General features: G+C 39.3%; 3 protein-coding genes across 4 annotated transcripts; 1 reads left to right on the forward strand and 2 right to left on the reverse strand.

Annotated features, from left to right (window-relative positions):
• Nucleotides 1–7,224: 7,224 nt before the first annotated feature.
• On the reverse strand, nucleotides 7,225–12,675 carry gprin3b (GPRIN family member 3b). Of its 2 annotated transcripts, XM_051385669.1 has the most exons (3): nucleotides 12,507–12,675; nucleotides 12,305–12,377; nucleotides 7,225–10,172 (listed from the first exon to the last, which is right to left on the reverse strand). In XM_051385669.1, the coding sequence occupies exon 3, from the start codon at nucleotides 10,084–10,086 to the stop codon at nucleotides 7,843–7,845; it is 2,244 nt and encodes a 747-aa protein (XP_051241629.1). In that variant the 5' UTR covers nucleotides 10,087–10,172; nucleotides 12,305–12,377; nucleotides 12,507–12,675; the 3' UTR covers nucleotides 7,225–7,842. The 2 variants fall into 2 exon arrangements, with proteins under 2 accessions (XP_051241629.1, XP_051241628.1); XM_051385668.1 differs by having other exon boundaries at nucleotides 12,305–12,675.
• Nucleotides 12,676–15,511: 2,836 nt separating this feature from the next.
• On the forward strand, nucleotides 15,512–21,648 carry elmod2 (ELMO/CED-12 domain containing 2). The gene is made up of 9 exons (XM_051385214.1): nucleotides 15,512–15,676; nucleotides 17,113–17,260; nucleotides 17,352–17,380; nucleotides 18,125–18,222; nucleotides 18,344–18,473; nucleotides 18,794–18,927; nucleotides 20,287–20,355; nucleotides 20,514–20,647; nucleotides 20,751–21,648. Exons 1-9 carry the CDS (start codon nucleotides 15,515–15,517, stop codon nucleotides 20,906–20,908), a joined length of 1,062 nt encoding a protein of 353 aa, XP_051241174.1. The 5' UTR covers nucleotides 15,512–15,514; the 3' UTR covers nucleotides 20,909–21,648.
• A 51-nt stretch (nucleotides 21,649–21,699) lies between these two features.
• Nucleotides 21,700–24,833, reverse strand: ucp1 (uncoupling protein 1). The gene is made up of 7 exons (XM_051385215.1): nucleotides 24,669–24,833; nucleotides 24,325–24,461; nucleotides 23,812–24,010; nucleotides 23,062–23,259; nucleotides 22,858–22,959; nucleotides 22,320–22,500; nucleotides 21,700–22,234 (listed from the first exon to the last, which is right to left on the reverse strand). The coding sequence occupies exons 2-7, from the start codon at nucleotides 24,448–24,450 to the stop codon at nucleotides 22,120–22,122; spliced, it is 921 nt and encodes a 306-aa protein (XP_051241175.1). The 5' UTR covers nucleotides 24,451–24,461; nucleotides 24,669–24,833; the 3' UTR covers nucleotides 21,700–22,119.
• Between the last annotated feature and the right edge of the window lie 980 nt (nucleotides 24,834–25,813).

The raw sequence follows: 25,813 nt of genomic DNA on the forward strand, positions 1-25,813 counted from the left end.
ATCTACAGCCGGTGTTTGATTTGTTCCTTCTGGGCTACTGTAGAAACATGGCGGTTCAATGTGACGGCCTCCATGGACCACGTCCTGCGGTGTCTGTAGATATTAAAAGGCTCAGTCTAAGGTAACAAAAACACAATAATTCCTACATTCAGGTGATTATACACTAATGAAAACATACTAATAATATATTCAATTTCTGCCTGTAGATAAATGTTACAGACTGGGACTTTAGAGTTACTTGTGGTTCCTATAGTAGAACAGGAGCCTTCAGCTATCAAGCAGTTTCCAGTTTCACTCCACATTCAAGTGTAGTTCTTCTTTGATCAAGCTTATAGCTGGCTCAGGTGAGCCCTGAATCATCCTATAGTTATACTGCTTATGGGCCGGACTTATGCACTGAGCTCCTCTCTCCTCCTCTCACTCACTATCTGCACACATTCATGTCACATTAATGCATCTTAACTAACTTAACTTCTTCCCCCGGAGTGCTTTCTCATCTCACAGGTTCTCATGGATCATGGTTGTGCCTAGATCAAGGGATTGTGGTTGCGGCTGTTGCTGTGGTCCTGCTGGATGCAATACTAATATTATTGTTTTTGTTAATATCACCATTATTATTCACTGTTTGTCATTCATCATTATTATTATGGCTGTTATCATCATTGTGACATCAGTGTCAAGATTATCATTGTTATTATAAGCCATATGTTTACTATTCTAGTTGTTACTGTTGTTGTTGTTATTGCTGTGCCTGTCTGTCTCTGTCTCTGTCTACCTTTTGATTTACCGTCTCTCTATCTTTTCACTGAAAACAGCTGCCTGCTGTGTCCAATAACGAGGCTATGAGAACAGTGAGAGTGAACCAAAACAGCAAAGTTGTGCTGGACAGCTAAACAATGATATTAACTGGCTACATTGTACATTGCTACATTATATACATTATTCATTCATTGTTATTATAAGAATCTCTGCAGTTCACTTAATAGCCACTATTAACAACGTTTTTCTGAAAGTTACATAAAAAACCTTTGACTAAAAAAACATTAATAACACTAATAGTCTACATTCTAGCAACCCTGTGCTTGTGCTAAATGCCAGACTTTGAACCAACTTCCAGGAGAGACATTTAGAACTATCGCACTACAAGTGATAATGTTAAAAAAAGTCATTACATTGTATCTTCTGGAGACCTTGAATATCTGTTGTAAATTTCATAGCAGTCAGTCTAATACTGGTGGACTGACCCACACGCAGCATGGCTAAAAATCCAAGAAAATGTAAAAAAAAAATATATATATATATATAGTATAAGTATAAATAGTATAAAAGTATAAAGGATGCATTGAGGCTGACTCCTGGCTATGGCTGAAGGCGATATAATAATTCAAACAGAGTAGCATGGGTTAAAAGAAGCTAAAGCTATTTTACTTGATCAAGACTCCTTGCTTTGCACATTCAAAATTAGGAATTATTTTAAATCATAATTGTAATGTCTATGTAAAGTGTTTCTCTCACAGACCTTAAAGAGTTCACTTCTGTGTCTGTTCAGGTAAAAAAAAAAAAAAAAAAAAAAAAGGAGGATTAACTTCCTTTACAGTGTTGCAGACAATGCAGAGTGACACAAGCCGTGCTGTAACAAAAGCACCGAGGTCAGAAGTAATGAGTTTCACGAGGAGGATCTTCGTCTCTGGCTGAATCATACAAAGACGCTCGATTGGGTTTTTATCTGAATCTCTCCTGGAGTCACTTTGGATATTTTAGAATCTGAAGCAGCAATCTATTCCCTTTAACAGTTCATTTTCCTCTAAAGATAAGGACTTTCCTTCCATTTTCTCTCTTTGACAAAAGTCAGTGATGTAACAAAAGCTGCTTATCTCTCCACGGGGATGCCAAAGACAACAGAATAATTTTTTAGGCGGTGTGATGGTTTTGTCTCAATGGCAGAAATCTACTCTTCAACACATTACCAATAGCTACAGTGTATTGATTAATGTGTGTGTGTATTCTTCTGTTTGTCTGCCCCTCGTTCTATCTCTCTCTCTGTCTCCCCTTCCCTTTCTCACTGTGTTTCACCTTTATCAGTTTGTTTTGGATCTTCTCGCTCCACCGGGGGACCTATGATTTATGGGCACATCTGTCAGCCATAATAAAGCAGTCTCTAATGAAGCCAGGGAAGGTGACCTTTGTGTATATATGTGTGTGTGAGTGTGTGCTTTTTTTTTCAAACGTGCATCTTTGCACACGTATGCTCTGTGTATTATAAAGGTTACGAGGGCATGTGCTTGTGAGCTGAATGGAAAGCAATTGATGATGGACGCTGGATACATGCATGTATGAGAAAACAGACAGGAAAAGGAAAGACATACAGAGAGAAAGAAAGAGTGCGCAGCTTCAGAAAAGTGAATGCTTGAGGAAACAAAAGGGGTACGCTGCAAAAAAACGGGAATTCTTTGATAAAGGAACACATTCTCACAGCTCAATGTTGCACCACAAACATATGTAGGCCACATACTCCACTGGGAACTGAGCAGCCATCAGGAGGACAAGCCTTACTTCCAGCTAGCTGGCTAATACAATGCGAAGATGAATAAGAGAGAGGGGCAGCAGCGGACCGTTTTAGGGGAAGTATTCTGCAGAGTGGAGGGCAGCAGAAGCTTTAATCACCTCACTGTACTCGCTTACAATGCTTCATTATGATATCATCCTCAAAGAGAGAAAGGAGCGTCTGGGACAGAGAGAAATGGAGGCTTGGCGAGAAAATGGGGAGTTGGAGTTGAAGGTGGAGGCACAGGGAGAGAAAGAGGCACACAGAAGATGAAAAACGATTGTGGAAAAACAGCACAGAAATGGTTGAAAATGGAAACATTCACAGCTTCCACCAGTCAGTAGATAAATCAGTTTTGAAGCCTTTGTTATATGGCAACACTATGATCACCAGCCACCCCTAATACTAATACCCCTAATACCAGCTCCACAATCTCAAACTACGATCTGTAAATAGTAATTAACACTCCCATTCCCATGATAAAAAATGTATCTAATATGATACAAATGATCTGTGAGTGGATAGATTTTAATCCTGATGATGGTCTTGATAATTGTCATGGCTTCAGGCCAAGTGCTGTTGCATCTGCATGGTTTCTATAAGGGTTTCTATACGAGCTGAAGAAGCTAATGTGTTTGTGAAGCTAACTGGGTCATTGCGAGCAGATCTCAAATCCCAATACCAGGACAGCAACTTATCTGTGGGACTTCAATTATAGCGCAAAAATGCTGCTGCTGCCCTGAATTCCCCCTAGAATCCGAGAATGCTATTACTGAGTTACACATACTGAGTGTTTACACTTTGAAATGTGAAAAAAGTCTGCAGTCCAAATAGGAGGGTCAGGGCAAGATATAGTGTTTAATCTTTTCCACTCAGGAAAACCAAGTATTTCAAAGTCAGAAATTAAGATTTTTAGATTATTATCGATTATCTATCTATAGATAAACAGTCTCTCATACATTTGAATAAGGAATCAATAAAACCTGCAGGTCACTTAACCTTACGCGCGGATTCATTTCACTTTAACATGTACATTTTTATCAGTTAAATTAAATCTGACAACCTGTAAAAGCATCTAGAAAAAGTGTGAAGAGTGCATGATTTATTTTTATTTTTATAAATAAATAAATCTAATAAATATTTCACACCTCACTAAATTACCTGTTTTTTACATCTACTCCTTGCACAGCAGTTTCCCTGCAGCCTATCTGCTTGCACACAGTACCAACACCATTAGTTTCAACATCTCAGCGTGAGTCAGGGGAGGCCCTTGGGCTGTAACAGGGGGCTCCTACTTCCTCTCATGGACTATCAGTCTTTAATTTTAGCTTCTGACACAGCCTGGGAGTTTCCTTGTTAAGTGGTTATTATTTCGCTCTCAAGCTGGGTATTAGCGCTGAACTGTCACTGTCAGGTTTCCAAAGATGCGCATTTAATCACCAGTGTTTTAAACAGCTTTGTTATAAGGTTATAAACCATGTTCTTTAATACAAAAAGAAAAAATAATTACAAAATGGAAACATGACTTTAAACATCATTGATAAATTGTGACATATGTATTATGCAATTATTTATTATGGCAAAACTAATATTTGTATTTTATAGAAATAACATGTATAGCGTTCATAGTGAGGTGGAGCTACAGGTTTTGTAGTTTTCCTGTGTCAACAAATCCCATGAAAACCCCCAAAAAACATAATAATAATCATAGCCAAAGTCTGATATATCTCATCCCACAGACCTTCATTGTTGTCAGTGAGTCACTGTCACTGTTGTACTCAGGGACGTTTTCCTTCATCACCAAATGTGTATTAATCCACAGCTGAAAATAGTCCCCCAGCAAATGTACTATTTATTCCCACTTTGAGTGCCCGGATGTTGTACGAAATGATCAATTAATAAGAATAGCACCATCTTTATCCTTCTTTTTTTTTGACAGTCAACGTTAGAGATGGGGAGAAAGTTGAGGATGACATGCAACAAAGTCAAAACTATGCCCCACTGCTTCCATATAAGAATATAGAGTACAGTTATGTGCCCAAGGTGTGTGTTAATTAAAATATCCATGGAGGTGAATATTGAAAGCTAGTTGAATGCTGGTCTGGTTACTATAGCAGTAGGTGGTATCTGTCCATATGACTTTGAAATCTCACTCCATGTTCCTTGTCAGTGGAATAAATCTCCCTCCGTGCTAACCACCGCCTGTGGCCGAATCTAATCTGCACTTCCAAATGGGAACCGGGCATAACGACACAGTGGGTAGGGGGTTATTAAAAATTGAAACACAGCTAATTAAAGCTATGGTGAAAGATTCAGAATTAAGGCTGGTGACCAGGCATACAGAAATGTAAGAGTCCACGTTTAAAGGAGAAACTGACCACGACTGGAGCAGGATGTAGAGGAGGAGGAGAGACAGACATTAATCTACCTGAGGCTGACTTTGACACTTAATATGACTCTACAGATTAGTGTGGCACTCTTCCATAAGACTTATCTTAAGTAGGAGAGTAATGTATGTAAAGAGGTCACGGGGGTTCACTGCTACGTCCCAGAAACATTCACAGGATCTTGTTCTTACACAAATCTAAGCAGGTAGGATGAGGCAGATATGATAAGTACAACTTTGTAGCTGTGTCCTCTGATTCCAGCGGATCAAAGAAAAGCATTAGGATTAGGCACTTCAGTCGGTGCTGTTTTTTACAGGTTGTGACATTTCATAGCACAGAGATTACAAGTATATTATCACATTCAAATTGTATTATTATGTTATTACACTGAATGATGCCAGCTGGAAATCCCATGATAGGAACATTATAAGGGAGAACTCAGAGGAGCCCTACAATAAACCTAAAACCTTAATTAAATTAGATGAGTTCAAACTGAGATTCCATTGAAATACTTGACTCTCAGTACTGCGTCTAGGGCTGCAAACATAAATTATTTTCATTATTCATTAATATTGACTCAACTAATCTAACAGTGAAAATACCCATCACAATTTTGTACAGCCCAAATGGATGTCATCAGAGGTCTTGTTATGTCCAGACAACAGTCAAAAAATATTCAATTTACTAATGTAAGACAAGGAAAAGTAACAAATCTTCACATTCGAGAAGTTGGAACTATCAAATGTCACTTTTTTGGGGAATAACAGTGACTCAACGCGCAGACTGAGTGGGACTAGGAAAGGGTTTTTTTCCTCTCATCTTTGAGTGAAAGTGAGGTTTAGGATATAAGCCCACCATGCTTTGATGGTGACGGCAACAATCTTTATTTGAGTGAATTTGTGATGAATCACCCTTATGCATGAATTATACATCAAATATAGCCTACTTTTATGCATGATACGTGATGATAAAGATAAAAATAGAAATACATGCAAAAGTAGACAATTGTCAATATTTTAGACCCCCAAAAATTTTACAAGTCACGTTTTCAGGGGAATCTTTTCTGTTTCTGATTTCATCTTCTGTTTCAGTTTAGAAAGTCTTAGTATCCTAACATTGCTCTTACACCTAAATTACATTTACTTTTTTTTATATTATATAGCTTCTATTATTCACTCAGGTCTCCATTACTGACAATACAATGTACAATGGGCAATAAAACCTGCCCACTCTGCTCGGTGCAGATAAAACTAAAACTGTCCATTAGGCTTTTAGCTGTAAATAACCAGTTTTCAGCCTCCTCTCCTATGACTATAGACTTACTTCAAATAACCTGTTAAAAATCTATGATATCAATCTACATCACAACAAGGCAATATCCAACAGTACATCTTAGAGATAGATAGAAATATCCCCAAGATTGGATCTCTCCTGTTCTTCGCTGACCTAAAAAACTGCAAAACGCACTGATTTTTTTTCCTCTGGCTGAAACAACCCCGTAGAGATCTTCTGTTCACACAAATCTAATTATTGGATTCATGTAAAAGCGTTCATTGATTATAAAATCTTTAGGCCCACATGGGAAAACTTGGGGTGCCTGTCAATCAAAAGTAAATAGTTGGGATCTAAGTAGCCATTGCAACTTCATGCCCTCGTTAGAGATCAGAAACTGTCTCATTAAACTCGACACACATTTATCCAGCACAGTCTACAACCTACTGCACCTTTACTCTCAGCTGCAGTCTCACACTTCCTTACATCTCCCGTGGACTGCGCTGAGGTCGCCTGCTGGTCTCACTTCCCCTGACATGAGCACCTGGCTTAGACACAAACATTCTCTTGTGGAGTTATCTATGTGTGATTGAGCTTTTTATTATCCAGGTTTTCTTTTTTTTTAATGACCTTTAATTCCTGTAAAACCCTACCTTTTTGTCAAGAAATAAATTTTATTTATCTTGAGAGGCTGCAAATGTTTTTAAAAATGTCTTGATTCATCTGTAAGTAAGATAAAGTATTTACCTTTATTATCATCTATTATTTATCTACTAATTTTTTATATTAATTCTTGATGTTTTGTTGATTATTTAGGTTGTTGGGCCTGATAATATGTTTGGTTGTGTGGCTTTGAATTAGTGTTTCGGGTTGGTGTGTGTGTGTGTGTGTTCATTGTATTGTTTGAATAAATAAATAAAAAAAACTGAAAAGAAGCTTAAAAATGATAAGAACGGGGATGCTATACCTGCCTGAAGACTTTTCCAAGAGGTCAGAAATGAAGAATATGTAAAGCTCAACTCAGTTTTTGGTTGTTTTAATAGAAAACCAAAGAAGAACAGAGATTAAACAGCGCATGTATGCATACAGTCCCTTTTTGCACAACGTAATCACCCACTAAAAATAAATGTGCATGAAAAGAAAATACAGCAATCTTATAAATATAGGGCCCCAAAACACCTCAAAAACATATACCAAATTCACCAAATGTAATGAGATGTTTGTTTAATATATTTGCACAAATATTCTGACATTAAGTAATATGTCTACCCCATGATCAGTGCCTTTTACTGGGAAGGTTTGGACTTCATTTTAGGCCATACAACTGCCTAATATACATGCATTTCACTATTATTGCCTTTGTTATTCAAAAATTATTTTCTCTTTTTTTTATCGTATCTATTTCTAGAAAATAAGTCTTGAGTTGTTCATTTTTATACATCTATTTCCTACTTTCTTTGATCACAAACATCACAAATAGTTTGACTCTTTATGCTACAACACTCCAGTATACTTACTTACAGGGATCGTCGCACCATTAATGTTTCACTTGGCATTGCAATCATGATGAGGGGGAGGACAAACATTTTGACCTCTAGGAAAAGGGAGGAGTCTGACATTGGCTACCTCTGTGCTGTGCTACTCGAGGACAGAGGAGGGAGGGGGACGCACGCAGCAGTTGGGCCGTCTGACATTTTGCAGCATTGACCTGAAAATGTTCTGCTGCCTCCTTTTGTTCTTCCTGCCACGTTGCGGCGAGTCAGAGACCGACTTTCGCAAGGAGGTCCGGACTATCAGTTTCCTCTCTTGCTCCTTGATTTTGCACTGCAAGTGGCTCTGAATGGCAAAACCAAGGGATTCTGGGTCCACAGAAGCGCCGTAGACCTCCCAAGTCATCCCTTGTTCATCCCAGACGACATCATGGACGCTCTTTCCTTTCTCCTTCTCTGACTGGTCATCCTCTTCTTCCTTTCTCTCCGTTCCTATCTTCTTTTTGCTGGACTTTGTCTCCTTTGTCTTGGCTTTACCTCCAGCTTTAGCCTTTGCTTTAGGACTTCCAGCTTTATTTTTAGTTAGCTCTAACTTTGATGTAGTGTTTGTTGCTGTTGTTGTTGGCAGGGCCTGGTTGGGCTTGGTTGTAACAGCAGCCTGAGACAGCGCAGCTTTGCTGCTGTCAGCAGATCCAGACTTGGTAGCACCGGCTGTCTCTGGGGGTGTTCCTGATTTGAGAGAGGGAGCTTCAGTAGCGGCTGTTTTCACAGCAGATGTCTGACCTCCCTTTTTATATTGGGAGTTACCTGTCTCTCCTTGTTCCTTGTGGTTGCTGTGTTCAATGTTGATTTGATAAACTGGCTGAGTGTTGCAGAGAGCTGACCCGGGGTCTTTAGGCTTTGCTCCTAGCCTTTTGTCCTGCTGCTGGGACAAAGTTTCTGACTGGAAAACCATGCCGGCATTTTTGTTGGGGCACATCTCCGCCTCAACAGTGAGTCTCTCTGACCTCGGATCAGTAGAGGCGGATAGAGAGCTTATGTTCATTTGATGCAGTCCCACACCCCCGTCAACCTGGTAGACTACAGCCAGGCTCTGCGCCTCCTCCCTCTGGACTGCACCACTACTTGGCCTGCGAGGCACAGCGAAAGGCAACAGGCTCGGACTTGTCGCCACAGCCTTACTGCACGTGTTAGCCACCGCTTGAACCTCCATATCATGGCACTGCTTGACTGGGGTATTTGAAAGGGATAAGGTCATTGTCGAAGCCTCTCTGTACAGCTTGCAATGCTGCTGCTGCTGCTGCTGCTGCTGCTGCTGCTGCTGTCCTTCAAAGGCAGCTGTGTCAGTCTGGTTGACTTCCTCAGCCACCTGCCCATATGCCTCCATGTTTTGCATAACCTGGGGCAGAGTAGAGGAGTCCGTTTGTGAAGACACTGGCTGATGTTTATCTGAGGAGACTTGAGGTTTCTTTACTGGTGACAAATCCTTCTCTGGATGTGTTGAACTTGAATTCTTATTTGTAAACCCCGCCTCTGCATCTTTACTCTTAGGTGGAGGTGTAGTGGAGCTAAGTGGAGCAGCAGCAGTTGTTTCCATGCTTTGTTTAGGTTTGGGTGTCTCTTGCAGACTGACATTGCTTTGTGAACAGCTACGTATATGATCAGGCTCTTGAGATTTCTGTGGTACGGCAGTGTCCTTGTTTGTGGGAGCTGAAGTACTCCCTTTATTATCGTGTTGTGGTTCAGCTGCTGTAAGCCTTAATTCACAGGTGTTTTTAAGAGTTTTATCATTTGGGGAAAGATTTTTATTTCTGTCCTCTCGTGCTGTGGCTTTGACTGAGGATGTCATCTGTGCACACTCTCCCTCTGCTGCACTTAGGCCTTTTATTCTGCAGTCATTGGTCTGCATGTCAACCTTTGACGCTGAAAGAGCAGGCGGCACAGCGGCCTTACAGATATCCTTTTCTTCAGCCAGGCTTAACATTTTCACATTAGCGTTTGAATCCCTCTCGAGGCCTCCTGCCTCACCCACACCGTGGCCTGTTAGAGACAGGTCGGGTATCTGTTGGTCTCCACCTGTCACAACCTCTGATTTTGTCTGATTTCCATTAGTTGGTGCTGGTTTTTCTGACACAGCGCTGCTAACTGGTTCACTTCCCTTGGAGGCTGTTTTTTGAGTATGTGGGATGGTGTTAGCCGGAGAAGCAGTCAGAGATAAGTTATCCTGTTTGTGGTCTGGAGATGTGAGGGTGGGGTTTGGACAAACCTGAGAGAGTTTGAGGTTGGGCTCTTTAGCCCAGTTGGCATTAGGCTCCTTATTGCCCAGCGTGTCCACCACAGCCAGCTGAGGCACCATCTGGACTGTCACTGTCCTTTTTGGGTTAGTTCCCATGCTGGATTCCCTGTTTCAGTCTTTAAATATTGCCGTAATCCAAAGATGAAAACAGATGCACAATACCAGTCAGTTTGTGCAATTTCCTAAAGGAGGAAAATAAAAACAGATATAGTTTGTTTTTATTAATGGAGCTTCATTTTGTATCAACTTAATCTTGATTTAGACCAAAATAATGAAACCAGACTCATATAGGAGTCCAGGCCTAGATGAGCATTATGTGAATTGAATCCATAATTCCAGGTAGTTTCTTTGCACAGTCATTAACATGCATTAAAAATAATTGTGTTAGAATAAAGGCAGAGCAACAGAACAATCAATGACCTGCATTTGCCTAATTTAACCACTGCTTTGAATTAAGATTGACACATGTGATTCCAAATCGATTGATCAAATGAATCATAACAATCATAACAACATATCTAAATCACTGTAATGTAGAGTGTGACTTCATGTTTTGCTTGTGATAAGATACTACAGAAATAAATAAACCTACACTTAAAACAAGTTAAAGCTATGTCAAATTCAAATTGCTTGAACAAATTGTACAAATAACAAAATAATGAATAACTGGGAGTAATCCCTAAAGAGTGCTGTGTCAGAGTCACTGAAGTAAAGCAAAGTTTACAAACTTGGAAGCAAAGTAGAAAAGTACAGAAGTCAGACTTTGACATATGTTGGCTGGAAGTGCTTAAAGATAAAACATGTTTTTGATTAAAAATCGTGGATGTTCCACATTCAGTGGAGTTTCATTGGACCCAACAGTCTTGTCTGGTTCCTAATTTATGTGTTTGCTTGGCAGTAGCATCCAATTCTCATCTGAAGTTACCATAAATACCCAGAATAATCAGTGTTACAGAGTACGGAGGGGGCTCACCCCTGTGATCTTGTTTTATCAGTTCAATTGAATGTTCATCGCTGTGTTTTATTATAAATGGCACACTTTATAGCAGTGTTACTCTAAATCAGTGATTAATCTTTGAAATTGTTGGAACAATTTCAGTTTAAGATACATTTTTTTAAAAAGTAACCCTGCAAGATGCCAAAAACAATCACAATAATCTTAACTATAACTACATTTTTGTGTGACTGCACTTCTAATGACAGAAACCCGAAAAGGTTTGAAAGCCAAAAATGTGTATGTGTGTCTTGAGATCCTCTTTTGTCTTGCAATCAATCTAGTATAAAGTCTAGTCACTGACCTACAGTTTCACAAATCTCTTCATCCTGGGCCTGATGAATGACTCCATCACAGCCTGTCTCCTAAAAGTGTAAAAGCATCTGGGCCAAAGCAATGTGCCAGCACTCAGCAGACGTCTGAGATATCTGACCCTTTAGAGTCAGACAAATGAATTGCACTGTGATCAAGACTTCAATCATACAAAACAGCCTATAGGCTACATCCAAAGAGGAAGAACCCACCGGTTGATTGATTTCAGTGATCCACAGAAAGCAAGTTGGCCATTTCCATTTCAGCGACATTACTGATGATAACCTATTCTGCATAATGTGCAGTTCATCTCAATGAAACTATTGTTAAACCCAGCATTGTCTTCTGAGTTATTCACAAGCATCATCACATGTCTCCACATTGCCCCTCTTTGGGAGGGACAACAACAAACATAATAGATTGTTTTCCATTCAGGCCACATTTATGTCTAGATCACTCACAAATAAAGTATAATCCATCCTGTCAGTCTTATTTTAAACGATTAATCACCTATCTCTAAGTGCACTGGTGACCTGAACCAATCATTTTAAGTGTGACTTGAATAAAACAGAATAGTAGGCTGGTCATGGGCAGGTGCAGCCCATTTGTGTGTGCTCTCCCACTATGCATCTGCGTGTCTGTTGTCAAAGTGCAAATATTTATGGAAAGCATATCCTGACTGCAATTAGACATTCAACAATTAAAAACGCCCTGGTGTCTGTGCTTTATGTTTCCCTGCAGCAGTTTAGAAAAATAACATAAAGAGTGCATGCAGAATGTGAATTCATGCCCAGCCGCAAAAACATTACATACATTAAAGTGCTGCACGCAGTGTCTTCGGGCCAATTAAGATCTATGTCATGTACTGTAGCCTACATTTGCAGTCCTGTCCCACCCGAACATCTCAGAGGCCACTGATATTTGCTGATTTGATTTGACCTTGCGGACAAATTGAACATCTGACACGAAGGAAAGCACAGTCTAATGAAAATGGGAAGGATGGCTTACCTTGAGAGGCGCTTTATGTCCCGTTCCTTAGGGTGCCGTTGGCGCGTTCGTGTCAGTGAGGAGAGGCTAAACCCTGGAAATGAATATGGAAAATCAACCCTGTGTCGGTGACACCAAGCCACGCCTTCCACCAGAATATGGGTCTTAGAGGTATCGATCCACCTCAGAAAAGCGCAAAATTCAAGCACCCTGACTGACTGACCGTGCGCAATGAGTCACCGCTGTCCGACCGATGGATGCTCTCCTCTGAGGTCTCTACTAGCGTTGCCTCATGCCAAGAAAAAGTGGACCTTTCACAAAATGGACCTCTCATGGTGTGTGCTACCCCAGACTGAACTGGTCCAGCGCAGGCAACGTGGTGCAGCAGAGTAAACCAGATGAATGGATGAATGGGGGGGGGCAGTGCTGTATCAGCCGCAGGCATCCAGAGGAGCCTCACTTGCACATGTAATTGATCACTTTTAGATTTATGATTATGTGTCTGTTAAAGCAGCCTGCGATATTCCAAGAGATTATGTCGTTTTTTTTATTTTGCTGTGCGTTTCTGTATCATTCAGAAATGGATTTATGAGAAGACCTGTGTGTTGTTTACAGTGTGTGTCTGTCTGAAGGGGTGCATGAAGGAAGATCATTTATAGAATAAGGTAGGCTACTTTTACATTCCTCTGTGGTTTTAAGGGGTCTGATGAATAAATTCACATTTATAATCTGGTGTCATGAAGTATCCTGCTTTCTCAAAGATGCAGCTATTTCAGTTTAGCTGCACTTTCATGTGATTTACGATCAATTCAGAAAATAAATATTTGGAATTCTCCCTTTTTTCGCAACAGAACAGTTTCTATTAAAAGGTGTTATGTGGACAAAAAAGATTGCAATGATCAATATAATCAAATTGTGCTTTAACAGATAAAATGTTAAACATCACTAATTCCATGCATGAAATGTAAATTTAAATAAATGCTTTCCATTAAAACATAAAGTATTTATTACTAGACTTATTCTTTTTGTGTTTTTACTTCTTGTTACAGGTGGACAGTGACTGGTGGTGCCAAAACTGAAGGTCAAAAGATAAATCTGAGGGGGTCACAGGATGTTTAAGAAGATACAGTGGCCAAAGAAGCACAAACTTAGGGAAAGATGTGATACTGACTGTGGCATTCTCTGCTATTAGGAGTCCTTCGTTGTGTATTGTTCTGTTCAGGAGTTTTTAGCTGAATTATCCACAGATCTCTAAAACAAACAGACCCCTGATTTATTATTTTATGATTAATAGTTTATTTTTATTATTTATTTATTTTTTACGATAAACAGAACATTTGGAAGTATTACAGCCACAGATGTCAGACCCACTGATTAAAAACTATAAAACACTGAATAAAGCAGTTTCACCTTAAAAAAATCAGTGTTTTCTCTGGCATGCAAAGGACATCCCGGACGTCCTGTCAGCCGAGCTGCTGCTAACTTTTACTCAGCCTGCCTATCCAGATGTCCGATGAGTAAAATCCTTCATCTGGTTAAAAGATAGGTCAAAGTGACAAACACGAAAGTGTATCGTAAAAATGTTGCTTTAAACTGGATACAAAAAGTCCATTTATGATAGACACTGACATGCGGTGGGTGAAAGGCACTGCATCATGTCAGCCCTTACCAACCCAGGCCACCCCATGGACACGCTCCTGTTTAGGTGAACCAGAGAGACACACCTTCTCACCTGTGGTGCTGCAACAAATAATTATAATGATAATTTAATACCAGCATTATAAGCTACTTTCTAGCTCGACCTAGGCTAGTGTCTCAGACTTTTATTAAAATCTAAGTGGTTATTTTGGGGATTCAGTTTTCAAATATAGCCTGGGTCAGAGACGGGAGCTCCTCCTGTAAAAGCAGTAATTGTATGGGATAGACCTCCAGCCTCTAAAAGCCCAGAGGGGCTGATTAGGTGAGAAGGTAGGCCTCGACTTAATTACAGTCGAGTGCACCATTGGTGAGCAATAGACTATATGCATTGTTGATATACCAGACTTCCTCTTCAGGGTGAGGACTTATGTGCAGTATAGAAAAGCTGACACAGCTGGTCAGAGGAAATATCATTTAATGGGGAAGATGTGTGGTCTGCTGCCACCATTTGTGAAGTGGCTGCATTAGGAAGTGTAAAACTCAATATGAATGGTGTCAGTGGAATAATGACGACTTAAAACCAAATATTACATTAACATAATATGTTGGTCTATTTAAAAAAAGAATCTAACACACACACACACACAGTCATATTATGGATCTGGCATCATCTTGTGGTTAAATTGGGAAATGCAAATACTTGACAAGGCTGAAACCAACGTTATCTGCAGACTGTAATACTTATAGTTATAGTATAGTAATGTCTGTCTCGGTTTGTGGACTTGATGAGTCCGTGGGTTAACACTTCACTTAAATACAGTCTAGCTAAGCTAATGCTTAAAAGACACAATCTCTGAACAATAAATCATCTATATTGCTCTGCAGCTGTGAAGCATTGTCTCTGCAGCGCAGACAGCGGTGAGGTTTGGGCAGCAGGTGGCGCTGCAGCAGCAATATTCATTTACAGGCGGCGTGTGCTGCATTCAAAGGCGTCATGTCAATTGGCGAGAGAGACAAATACTTTCTATAACCAAAATATACTTCCAATTTGAATCAAAGAGACTTCCCTATTTACTGGGAGAAATCCCGGAATTTATCTCCTCATGCCATCATTTTAGAACAACGAGTGGAAACTGAGATTAGAATAGATTATCTTATCTCTTATAAATAATAATATTTGGTTGTTGTTGCTTGTTTGATAAGATATTGTTACAAAAATCAACTATTGTTATTATTATTCGTTTGTTTCATGATTATTTCTTGCTTTTATACACACACATACAAAATCACACACAGAAATACATTCACACAAACACAACAATGTAATGCAAACACAAACACACACATAGCAAGTTGTTTTAATTTATACAATTTATTTAGTTGCATTGATTCTTAATGTGATGGCAAATACTGTCTTGTTTTGTGACATTCGTGCCAATAAAGCAATTGAAATTCAACTCAGGTTTCACGGAGTTTATCCTCCATTTTTGAGCAAAACTTGTCAATTATTTGCTTTTTTTAATGTACACAAGATTCTACGTGTAATTATTAAACTAAATGAAATCCAAAAATCTTGCGTGTAATGACTCTCATATGAACTGTTTGTCTGGTGAGAGCCTGAACGCACCAGAGCCACTTCACTGTTGTCAAGAGAGGAGCGTTGCTAACCTCACCGACCACACGGCGGGTAGCTCGCAAGTGAGGATAAGTTTGGCTGTTTATTTGTCTGGCAGCCATTGTCTCTTGGACAGTAAGGTAAGATTAACATCACCCTCTTGCTCGTCGTGAATTGTGTCAGGAGCACCAATGCTTGCGACGCCGCCTAATCTAGGTCAACACACGTATAGCTAACAGTTGGGGCGAATACCATGACAACCTGTTGTCTGAACCATCTGTGACTTCTTGAGAGCTTTAGGTCGTTTATTAAAACCAGAGGCGACCAGCTCGCAGTTTGCTGACATTGTATGCAGTGGTCAGACTGTTTGCTTAAAGCTCCACTAAAGTCTCCCAATCTTTATTGACGTAAACTGAATGGACTCGTCCGAAGTTAGCATTAGCCTCAATGCTAGCTTACTAATACAGAGCTATTGTTTTGGCTGGTCGTTTGCTTTCACGTTAACATGACCCACTTACTATTATAGGTGTAATATGTGTTTGTATTTTAACAGTGATGTACGATCATTTTGTCATACCGCAGTCTGGTTTGTTTTAAACGCAGGATATTGTCTCAACTGCTCCTAACAGTGGCCATTGTTGTGATGATAACACAGACAGACCAGTGTTTGTTTCAGCCATAATGTTACTCATCATTACATTGTGCTGAGTATCTTTAGGCAGTGGTTGGGAGCTAAATGAGTACTTCTACTCAAGCACTGTGCTTTAATACAGTAGATGTACTTTTTATGTACTGCTACTCCACTGCATGTAAGAGAAAATAGATTTTTAACTCCACTACAGGACACTTTATATGCAGAACATATGATAAGCTTGTTAATGTGATTGATGATTATATATGACGTTATATTAGTAATTGATTAATCGTTTAAGTTTAGGTTATATTTCAAGCAAACATGCCTAAGATGTAATGGTTCTAGCCTCTCAAATGCGAGGATTTGTTGCCTTTCCTCGTCTTTCATGATGGTAAATATGATATTTTGGGGTTTCTAGGCTGTTTGTTGGTAAAAACCAGACATCTGATGACATCAACTTGGGCTCTAGGAGATTGTTTTTTATTTTTTTTTACTGCATTTTGAAAGACCCAAATGATTTCTCAAAATAAATCTGCGTATTACTCAATAATGAAATAAGTCATTAGTTACAGCCATAATAAATTATTTAAAGCTTGACCAACTATCATATTAAAATGCTACTATAATAAATGCATTTTGAAATGCAACTGTAATGGAAACACTGTCTATGATTATGATCGTGCCAATAAAGCAGAATTTTGATTACTTAGTACTTTTATACTTTTATTTCCAAATAAACTACCAGTAGTTTGCTGATGCATCGCTTTCTAGGACATTTCTTGCACCCTAAAAGGAAAATCGAAGGGGTACAAATTAACCATAATGCAGCACCATCCATCATTGATCAGTGTTAACAAAGTGGATTATCAGACCAATGTTCTGTTATGTGTTAGATTGCATATTTTTCTTTTTTTCAGTTTCTTTTCTCTGTCCATGTTCTAGAAAATGCTGGGGTATATCTGGCAGTACGTCTACACATCCTTCCTGAGATACTTGCTGAAGTGGCTCCTCAGACAGGCAACAGGGAAGTGTGAGCTGCAGAGAATATGCTCCGGATACAAGCCTGGGGCAACAAGGACAACAAAAGCAGGTGCATTAAATCATCCCAAACCTCGTCTACTTTTCCTGCTTACTGTACATTTTTACAATTATAGTAATCTGCCTCTCATGTCCTGTTGTAGAGTATTCTCTCCGGTCATCAAAGAACAAGGTAAGAAAATGTCACCATTGTTAACTGTCAGTTTTTCATTAGGTAATGAGTTATAGCGTTGTTTCTGATACTCAGCTCCTTGGCAATTTCTAGGACCAGCTTTAGTAGTTGTGGTTTAAGATTAAGAAAAGCTTTGAATATGACAATTTCTGTTTATTTTACATACTGTATAGACACACCAGAAACAGTTTTTTTGTTTTCAGTGAAACTAGTTCCTAATCTCCATTGAGGCCCTTAACAACACTAACAGGGTCAAACTGCAGGATTTGATTAATGTAAACCCTTTTTGTAGATCTGGACTATAATCTAAGTACAGCAGATATGAGATAGAAGCTGGATTAATTGGTGGTAATGTACACAGACAACTGTCAAGGAAACTCCTCTTGCTTCACTACTGACCCGTCCATTATCAGTTATGCCGTTGTATGTGTGAACTCCAATAAAGACATATCCTGTGAGCTTAATCAGTCCTTATCTATAAATACACTTGCCAAGCGTAGATGAATTAGCTATATAGCTAGTTAAGCATTTTCCGATAAACAGTCCATTCAGTGTAGGAACAGAAGTGCTTGGTCATCCTTTTCATTGTGCCTGAGGTTGACTTTGAAAGGTTTTTTTTCTTTTTTTGCTGTGGTTGACACATTATATAGGAGCCACTGTGCCAATATTCTCTGTGGAAGCTCTCTCTATCATTACTTTTCTGTGACTACCTCCTCCTCTCCTGTGCTCTCTTTTCCTCTGTAGGTTTTAAGAGGAGCTTTGGAAACCAACAAGGATAAATTAGAGCAATGTGTGGATCAAATTATGAAAGTGAAGAATGTCAAACCCCAAAAAGATCCCCAGTAAGGTTACTTCTTATCATCATCATCTTCATCATGATCATGTCATTTTGCTTGCCACCATCAATTCTTCAAATAATATTAAGTGTATTAATCATTTGTTTAACTCCCCTACCCTTTCTAGGTTCAAGGAAAGTCTACACGTCTGTCTGTTACAGATCACAGGACACAGCAGCCTGTATACATCTGTGGAAGACATGAGAAAGGAAGTCTTCAACTCAGACAACCAAGAACATGAGGCCATGCTGTTGAAGGTGTGTGTTCCTGCTTTGGGATCAGTCCATTAGTAAATCAGCTGCTTTACTTGTTTAAGCCACATGATTACCTTTCCACAGAACAAATAAGTGGATGTTTGAAGTATGTCCGGCACAACAAAAGCAGTTGAAGCTATAGAAAGAGAAACCACATTTAGAATGTCTAATCAAATTTGACAGCACAATAAAGTAGCATGATTAAATGATAGAAAGTATGAATCCAAAATGTTGTGCACAAAATCACATTTGGCATCACTGTATGTATATCTCAGTAAATTGGCAGTAAAAATGTGTAACCCTGGAAGTATTTGTACTCTCAGCTGTGGGACCTGCTGATGCCAACAGTCAAACTGGAGTCCAGGATAACCAAACAGTGGGGAGACATTGGATTCCAAGGAGATGACCCCAAGACTGACTTCAGAGGAATGGGCATGCTGGGCCTAATCAACCTTGTGTGAGTCCCCAATGAATAACAATGAGACATTTATTAACCAGGTTATAAAGAGCTACAGATAATGTCAGCACTGAGCATTAAGACCATTATGATGTACTGTCTTTTTATCGGCTTCTCCCTTGCTGCAAAGCAGGGTCAACAATGGTTTAAAATATCAATAAAACTAAGAAAAGCAACAAAACATGAGGAAAGCGTGAGACATAGCACAGATACTAACCTTGTGTGGCAGTTGGAGTTACGAAATAATTAAATCAAGTGAGAAACCATCTTGCCAGGCTACAAGCTTTGCTCTTGTGTCCGAAACACAAGTGGTTTAGACCCGTTAGCATCCTATGAGGAACTACTACTACGGATGTGGTTTAACGCTATGTATGCGTGTGATGACATGGGGGAGAAGTGACAGCAATGGCAGCCACTAAAGAGGTTAGTGTAGATGCTGCTAGTATCAGTTATATCAGAACTGGAGAGTATTTATTCATGGAAAGTAGAGAAAAGAACGGCACTGAAGGCTTTTCTCACTGGAAAAGATGTATTGGCTCTTCTCCCGACCGGCTTCAGTAAGAGTTTGACTACGTTATATGGTTCATTGATCTGATTGATTCGCCTGTGACAGACAGTGAAAGACTGATTTTCTTTGTTTGGATGATTTGATCACAATCAGTGGAACTGTACTTGCTTGGAAGAACTGCATTTTCAAACCTTTTTGAATCTGTCTCTAAAATCTGTTCCCTGTTATTATCTGTGTGTTTATGCCTCGTCCTCTACCTCACGATCTACTACTATAGCTGAAAGAGTGACATACAGTAAAACAAATGAAAGCTGTGGCAGAAAGAAGTTAAGAGACAAACGAATGACCGTTTTAGTCAACTCATTAGAATATATACAACGCAGATACATTATGTAGTCTACAAAAAATGCATTTAATAAAACATTAACCTTTTAAAGAGTACTCCACCACTCCTATAACATAGTCAGACTCAGGTTTAAAAAAAAGAGATCCAAATCGATGCGGCAGAGCCAGAGATATTGTTATTGTCATTGTCACTTGACCGCCAGAGGATCAGTTAGAGATTTGCGTGTGTTTCGTTGCGGCTAATTTAGTCTCGAGCCACTACCCTCAAGCATAGATGAGGAAAGTTCTGGTAAGCTCACTCCTTTTCTAACACACCCCCTTTTCAATTTCTATCTTCAGTCCCAACTGACTCAATGACATCACTTGAGGCGATTTACCAGACTCTCAGTTGTACCCCTTAAAACCTGTAAACAGACTCATCTTTAGAAATCAGTAAATATAAGCAAAGTATAAAACAGTTTTACAGTAAATGATAATTACACGTAAATGTTTTTGCTCTGTTACAGTTTTTTCAGTGAAAACTACACGGAGGAGGCTCGTCAGGTGTTGTCCCATGCAAACCATCCTAAACTAGGGTAAGAGACATTCATGTACAGTATTAGTATCACAATATTCAATATCAGTATTGTTAAACCTTCCTAAAATCAATGCATTATTGCACAATGCTAGACCTGCCAGAAATGGAATTGCTGCAGTTCATTGGGTTCATCATTTTGTGTTCCTCATATTGTAGGTATTCATATGCTATAGTTGGGATCAACCTGACAGAAATGGCCTACAGCCTGCTGAAGAGTGGTGCTTTGAAACCCCATTTCTACAATACAGTACTGGGCACGCCTGAGCTTTGGCACTTTCATCAGCTATACTGTGAGTAAAAACAATCACATGATTTCTCTATTTTCTATTTGTAGGCTGTTTTTTTTTTTTTTTAATAAAGAATTCTCTAAAGCTTTTTTTCTTTATCTTCTAGGTTATCTGGCATTTGAATTTGATAAATTCTGGGTGGCAGAAGAACCAGAAAGCATCATGCAGTTCAATCAGTACAGAGAAAAATTCCACGATATAGTCAAGACGCATCTACAGGACCCCGATGTATCCCTCACATTGACTGTCCGTTCTAAAAACTAACGCTATTCACAAATCTCCTCTGATCTCTCCCTGGCCCCTGACCTTGTCCGATTGGGCAGAAGAAAGCGAGAACCGTAAACGCAGAAGCTGGTCGCTCACTCACATTCCTCAAAAATTCAAACCGATAAATCCTCTTATATTTGGTTTTGTGATTCATTAGTCATGCTCTGTTGATCTTGTCTAAGTGGTAGTTAAGGGTTTTTAAAATAGAGCACAAATCTAACACCCTATACCTCAAAAATGACCATTCCGGCGTGTAATTAAGCTTCGTAAAAAAAGGGCAAATGAGAGCAGCTGCGGAGGATTGTAGCGAGAACAGGTGTGTCTGTTGTAAGAGTTAAAGCACTTTGAGCAAAAGACAGTTAATTAAAATTAAAAATGGCGATTAACTACCATATTTGTAGCTTTCTTGTTTGTATTTATGTAAACGAGACTTATGTCTTCTCACAGTTGTCCCGCTCAGGAATTTCATTTGACCATAGCTAAAACCTAATGTAAGGAATAACTAGTTCACGTTCTGATGTGTCCCCCTCGATGTCATCTGTATTCTGTAATATAGGTGATGTGGAAATCAAAATGGTTGTTTGCCTCCATTTTCATAAATTTGTATTTCTGAAGAGTGATAATGCATTTTTATTACCTGTTGTTATTTTTATGCCGTGATTTGCTTTCAAGGAAGGTATGTAATGATTAACAGATCTTACTCAAAGTTAATAAATACACGTTTTGACGTTTTGAAATGTGTTTTGTGTGGTGGAAGTGATAGCACGAGTTAATAAGCAAGCACAGGGTCTTTAAAACAAGTCAAATATATTTAAAGGTTCACATACATACTGTTGTACATTTTATTATTATTTCTCACATACAGATGTACTAGTCTGCCTAAGAATGTGGCAGATATAGATTAACAGGTCTTAAAGAGCAAACCCAACTTCCCAAAGGAGGTTGTCACAACAAAGTGTTTGCACCATTCACTCCCATTAATTTAGAATGGGTTCATTATGAAAAATTATAAATATAAAGATGCATTTCTTTTACACATCAGTTCAACATAAAGTCAAATACAAAGTAGATTCCTTTTTCAACAAAGGATTTTCTTCTTTGTCACCACAAGACAAAAGAGAATAAAACTAAAATGTGATATGATGTTCATTAGGTTTCTTCAGCGATGCTCCGGCGCAGGGCTGGTAGTTCAAGTTTTCCAGTCAAACTCAATTTGTGGCCTCCATCTTCTTCTTTGTGACCATCATCGCTCTCTTGATTTGTTCGAACGAGACAAACATCACAACGTTCCATGATCCCAACCTCAGAAATGAGGGCACAAATCTACAAGAAACAAAGAAAAGAGGTTTAAACAGATTTACCACATGACCTCAAGAGTGCGTGCTGGGGTCAGAGGGGAAGAGCTCACCCTTTGTAGAAAGCCGTTGGCCCCTCTTTAGTCAACATGGTCCAGGCGCAGTTAATGGCACTCTTGTACTGGCCTGGTGGTGAGTTCATGTATCTAGTTTTCACCACATCTACCGGGGAAGCGATGACCGTGGTAACGAAGCCGGCGCCAAACGCAGATACAAAGTGGCAAGGCAGATTGTCTGTGTGGAGGAAGTTGGAAACAAAACAACTTAAAACGAGTGAATGGCAGTAAACAGGAGGGGCCTTTGCTCTGTGCTGAGCAGTATAGAAACACATATCAGTAGATTACGTAACCCTGTGAATAGGACAGTATAAATGATTGAGATAAATCATATTAACTACTGTATTTACAGCACTGTGAAGGGAAAATACACCGTGTCCTGTACCGGCATGTGAGTTGTTATCAGCTGCGGTAGAGTTGAAGGGGTGGGAGGGTGTGTACATTTCTGCCCAATCAGCTGTCTCTCTGGGATAGCATTATGTGTGTGTGTGTGTTACTGTAGCCCAGGCACACATGCACAAGCTCCCTCACTCACCGGACAGCAGGTTGTGTTTGAGGATGGCCTCCTTGATCAGGTCATATGTAACCAGCTCTGTGCAGTTGACTAGTGCATTTCTTGTGATGTTGGGTAGTGTGCCTAAAGAAGCCAGAAAAGAACGATAAGTTCAGATCAGTTTAAACCATTTCAGGGTCTTATTTTCATGAGTTCATTAATTTAAAGCCTGCTTGCTAACGGCACCTTTCCAGAGTCCTCGAATGCCCTCATTCTGGAAGATGTGTTTATAGGCCTGCATTGTGCCAGTGTAGCGACGAGCCACACCGTCCAGGTTCGTCTGGGCTTGGAATCGAACCTTGACCACATCTGTGGGTTGTGCAAAGGACACTGCCATGGCGCCTGTAGTACAGCCGGCCAGAATACGTACCAGTACACCGGGATCTGGAGAAAGACAGACAGGATCAACCAATGGTGGAATATAACTCAATTAATACAATTAATCCAGTTACAATTGTGAGGTACTTCTGCTTTACTTTATATGTGTGTGTGTGTGGGTGTATATATACATACATACATATATACATATGTATACATATATACATACATGTGTACATATGTATAATTAAACCATCAGTCAGTGTCACTGCCCTCAGATCTTCATACGTCACTCTTTGTGGAAACTGAAACTATTTTATTGTGTTCTTTATTTTCTTAGTGTTGTAACTGTTGAACTCTTGGAGGAGTTTTACCCTCTTAAATCAAAGATCTAAGGATATAGAGTGTGATATGTTGTATGGTTTGACTTCTGAGACAGATTTGGCTTTTGGGCTCTATTACAAAATGTTCTTGAGCTGATATCTTTCATGTAGGGGTTTTGGTTCGTGACAATGGGACATTTTATTTTGTAAAAACGTTCTGTAACCAGAGATTGTCTGATTTTTTAGAGTTTAATGTATTTGGGAATATGTAATTTAAAAAAAAGTAACCACTTACTGTCTTTGCCACCAGTGTAGAAATTTTTGACATTGTCATAGAGGCCAATTCTGATGGAGGCGAAGCACAGTTGTCTCTGCAGCCCTGCTATCAGCCCGTTGTACAGGGACTTGGGCCCCTCTGTTCGGATCATGGTGCTGATTGTCCCAAACACCCCTTTGTAGCGGATGCCTCCCACTGCAGTCTTCTCTCCCTGAATCTGGGGTCACAGATTGTACTCAAGGCTAAAACTGTCTTCTCAGAATGGAAGTAGAAAACATTTTGACTAAACTGTGCAGCGTGTAGCAACAGAAATGCAAATGAGTGCAATTGATTTATGGACAATGAAATGGACAAAGTTGAAAGTCAAGCTGCTCAGTCAATAGCTGCCAACATCACATTGTTTTCCAAATTAGTATCTGAACATCACAATATAACATCAGCAGTAAATGTGAAGTAAACCTTGTTATATGATACTGGATACGAATGAACAAAGATTTTCTTCTTTCTTTGTCAGCATTACTGAACAGATACCTGTAGTCTGACTTTGGCTGTGTCCAGAGGAAATGTGACAATGTCAGCTATACAGGCTGCCGCCCCAGCACTCGCCATCTTCACCCCCAGAGGAGGGGGAACATCTGAGGGTTTAAGTCCCACCATGTCTTCTGATACTGGTGTTAAAAGTATGCACAAACACACAGAGACACACACACACAGGCACAATCAGATCACATCAGCAGGATTCTGCTGTAGGAAACCAGCATATAAACATTAAACCGTGATACTTATCATTCATCTTTTAAACTGAAAGGTTAGTGAGTGATACATTTTATGAGCCAACAATCAAAGTGTGGCTTGATGATATAAAACATACTCACATTGTGCGTCTAGAATTTAAAGCTTCCTTTTGATCCTTAGTTGTCTGTCACCGGGAAGGATTTGATTGGCCAGATTATAATCCATAAAGGGTCCCACTCCACAGAAAGGAAGGATGCATCTTCTGCTCTGTATTTATATGTCATCTGGCTGGCTTTTTTTACGACATCCACAGAGAGGCGTTACTGTGTACTCCTGTACGCAAGGGTCTAATCAAAGTCCACCGACTGTCAGAAAGTCAATGTTCAATTTACCCCACAGTGCAGACACATTTCAGAAAAACAACTCTTTTAGTTTCCCATTCTGGCATTGTAACTTTTCATCCTGGTTATTTCTTGCCTTAAATATATAATTTATCTAAAATCTATAATCAACACTGTTCTTGTTCAGTACAGTAAGCAGAGTTTGGAAATACTGGCAGATTTTCCCTCTGTCCTGTGTATGTCACTGACTAATTATTTACTTTCTTAGATCAGTGGTTCCCAACCTAGGAGTCCAGACTCCCACTAGAGGTCGCCAAAGCTTCATAGGGGGTCGCAAGGCCTTCTTGTTTTTATAGGTATAGAATATATTACATTTCATTAATTTCTGTGAAGAAAACTAAATTAAATAGATATTTTAAAGTTAAAAAAAGTTTATATTTTGATAATAATCTCACAGGATAAGAGCACAGTGAAGACCTGAACACAAGTTAATCAAACACTGCCTTGTCCTGCATCAAAAAAAGTACAAAGTTAAAACAACCAAATAGTGAATAGAACAATGAGGAAATAATGAATTTGTCAAAAAAAGAAGCCAATTAAGTATTTATGATTGTTAAAATTTAAGAGTACATAATACAGAGAGAATTGTATAAAATATTCCTAATAATAATCTCAAATGCAATATACACAAAATATAATGCAATCACAAAAACTTCCTGCAGTTACTGTGCTCACTGTTTGGGTTAATTGTACAGTTTATCAGTTGTTCTGTACTGTTGTTGAATATAATATGAAATATCCATAAAATATGTCACTTAGACAGTGGTCTTCAGTTTACTCAGATTTGTACCACTGCATTAAAATAATATAATAATAAAACATTTTCAGATGAGTTCATTGGAGGCTTGTCTTTGCTCTCAGCCAATGACAGAACAGGTCAACAC

This window comes from Dicentrarchus labrax, unplaced genomic scaffold (assembly GCF_905237075.1).
Source record: "Dicentrarchus labrax unplaced genomic scaffold, dlabrax2021, whole genome shotgun sequence".
NCBI lineage: Eukaryota > Metazoa > Chordata > Actinopteri > Moronidae > Dicentrarchus > Dicentrarchus labrax.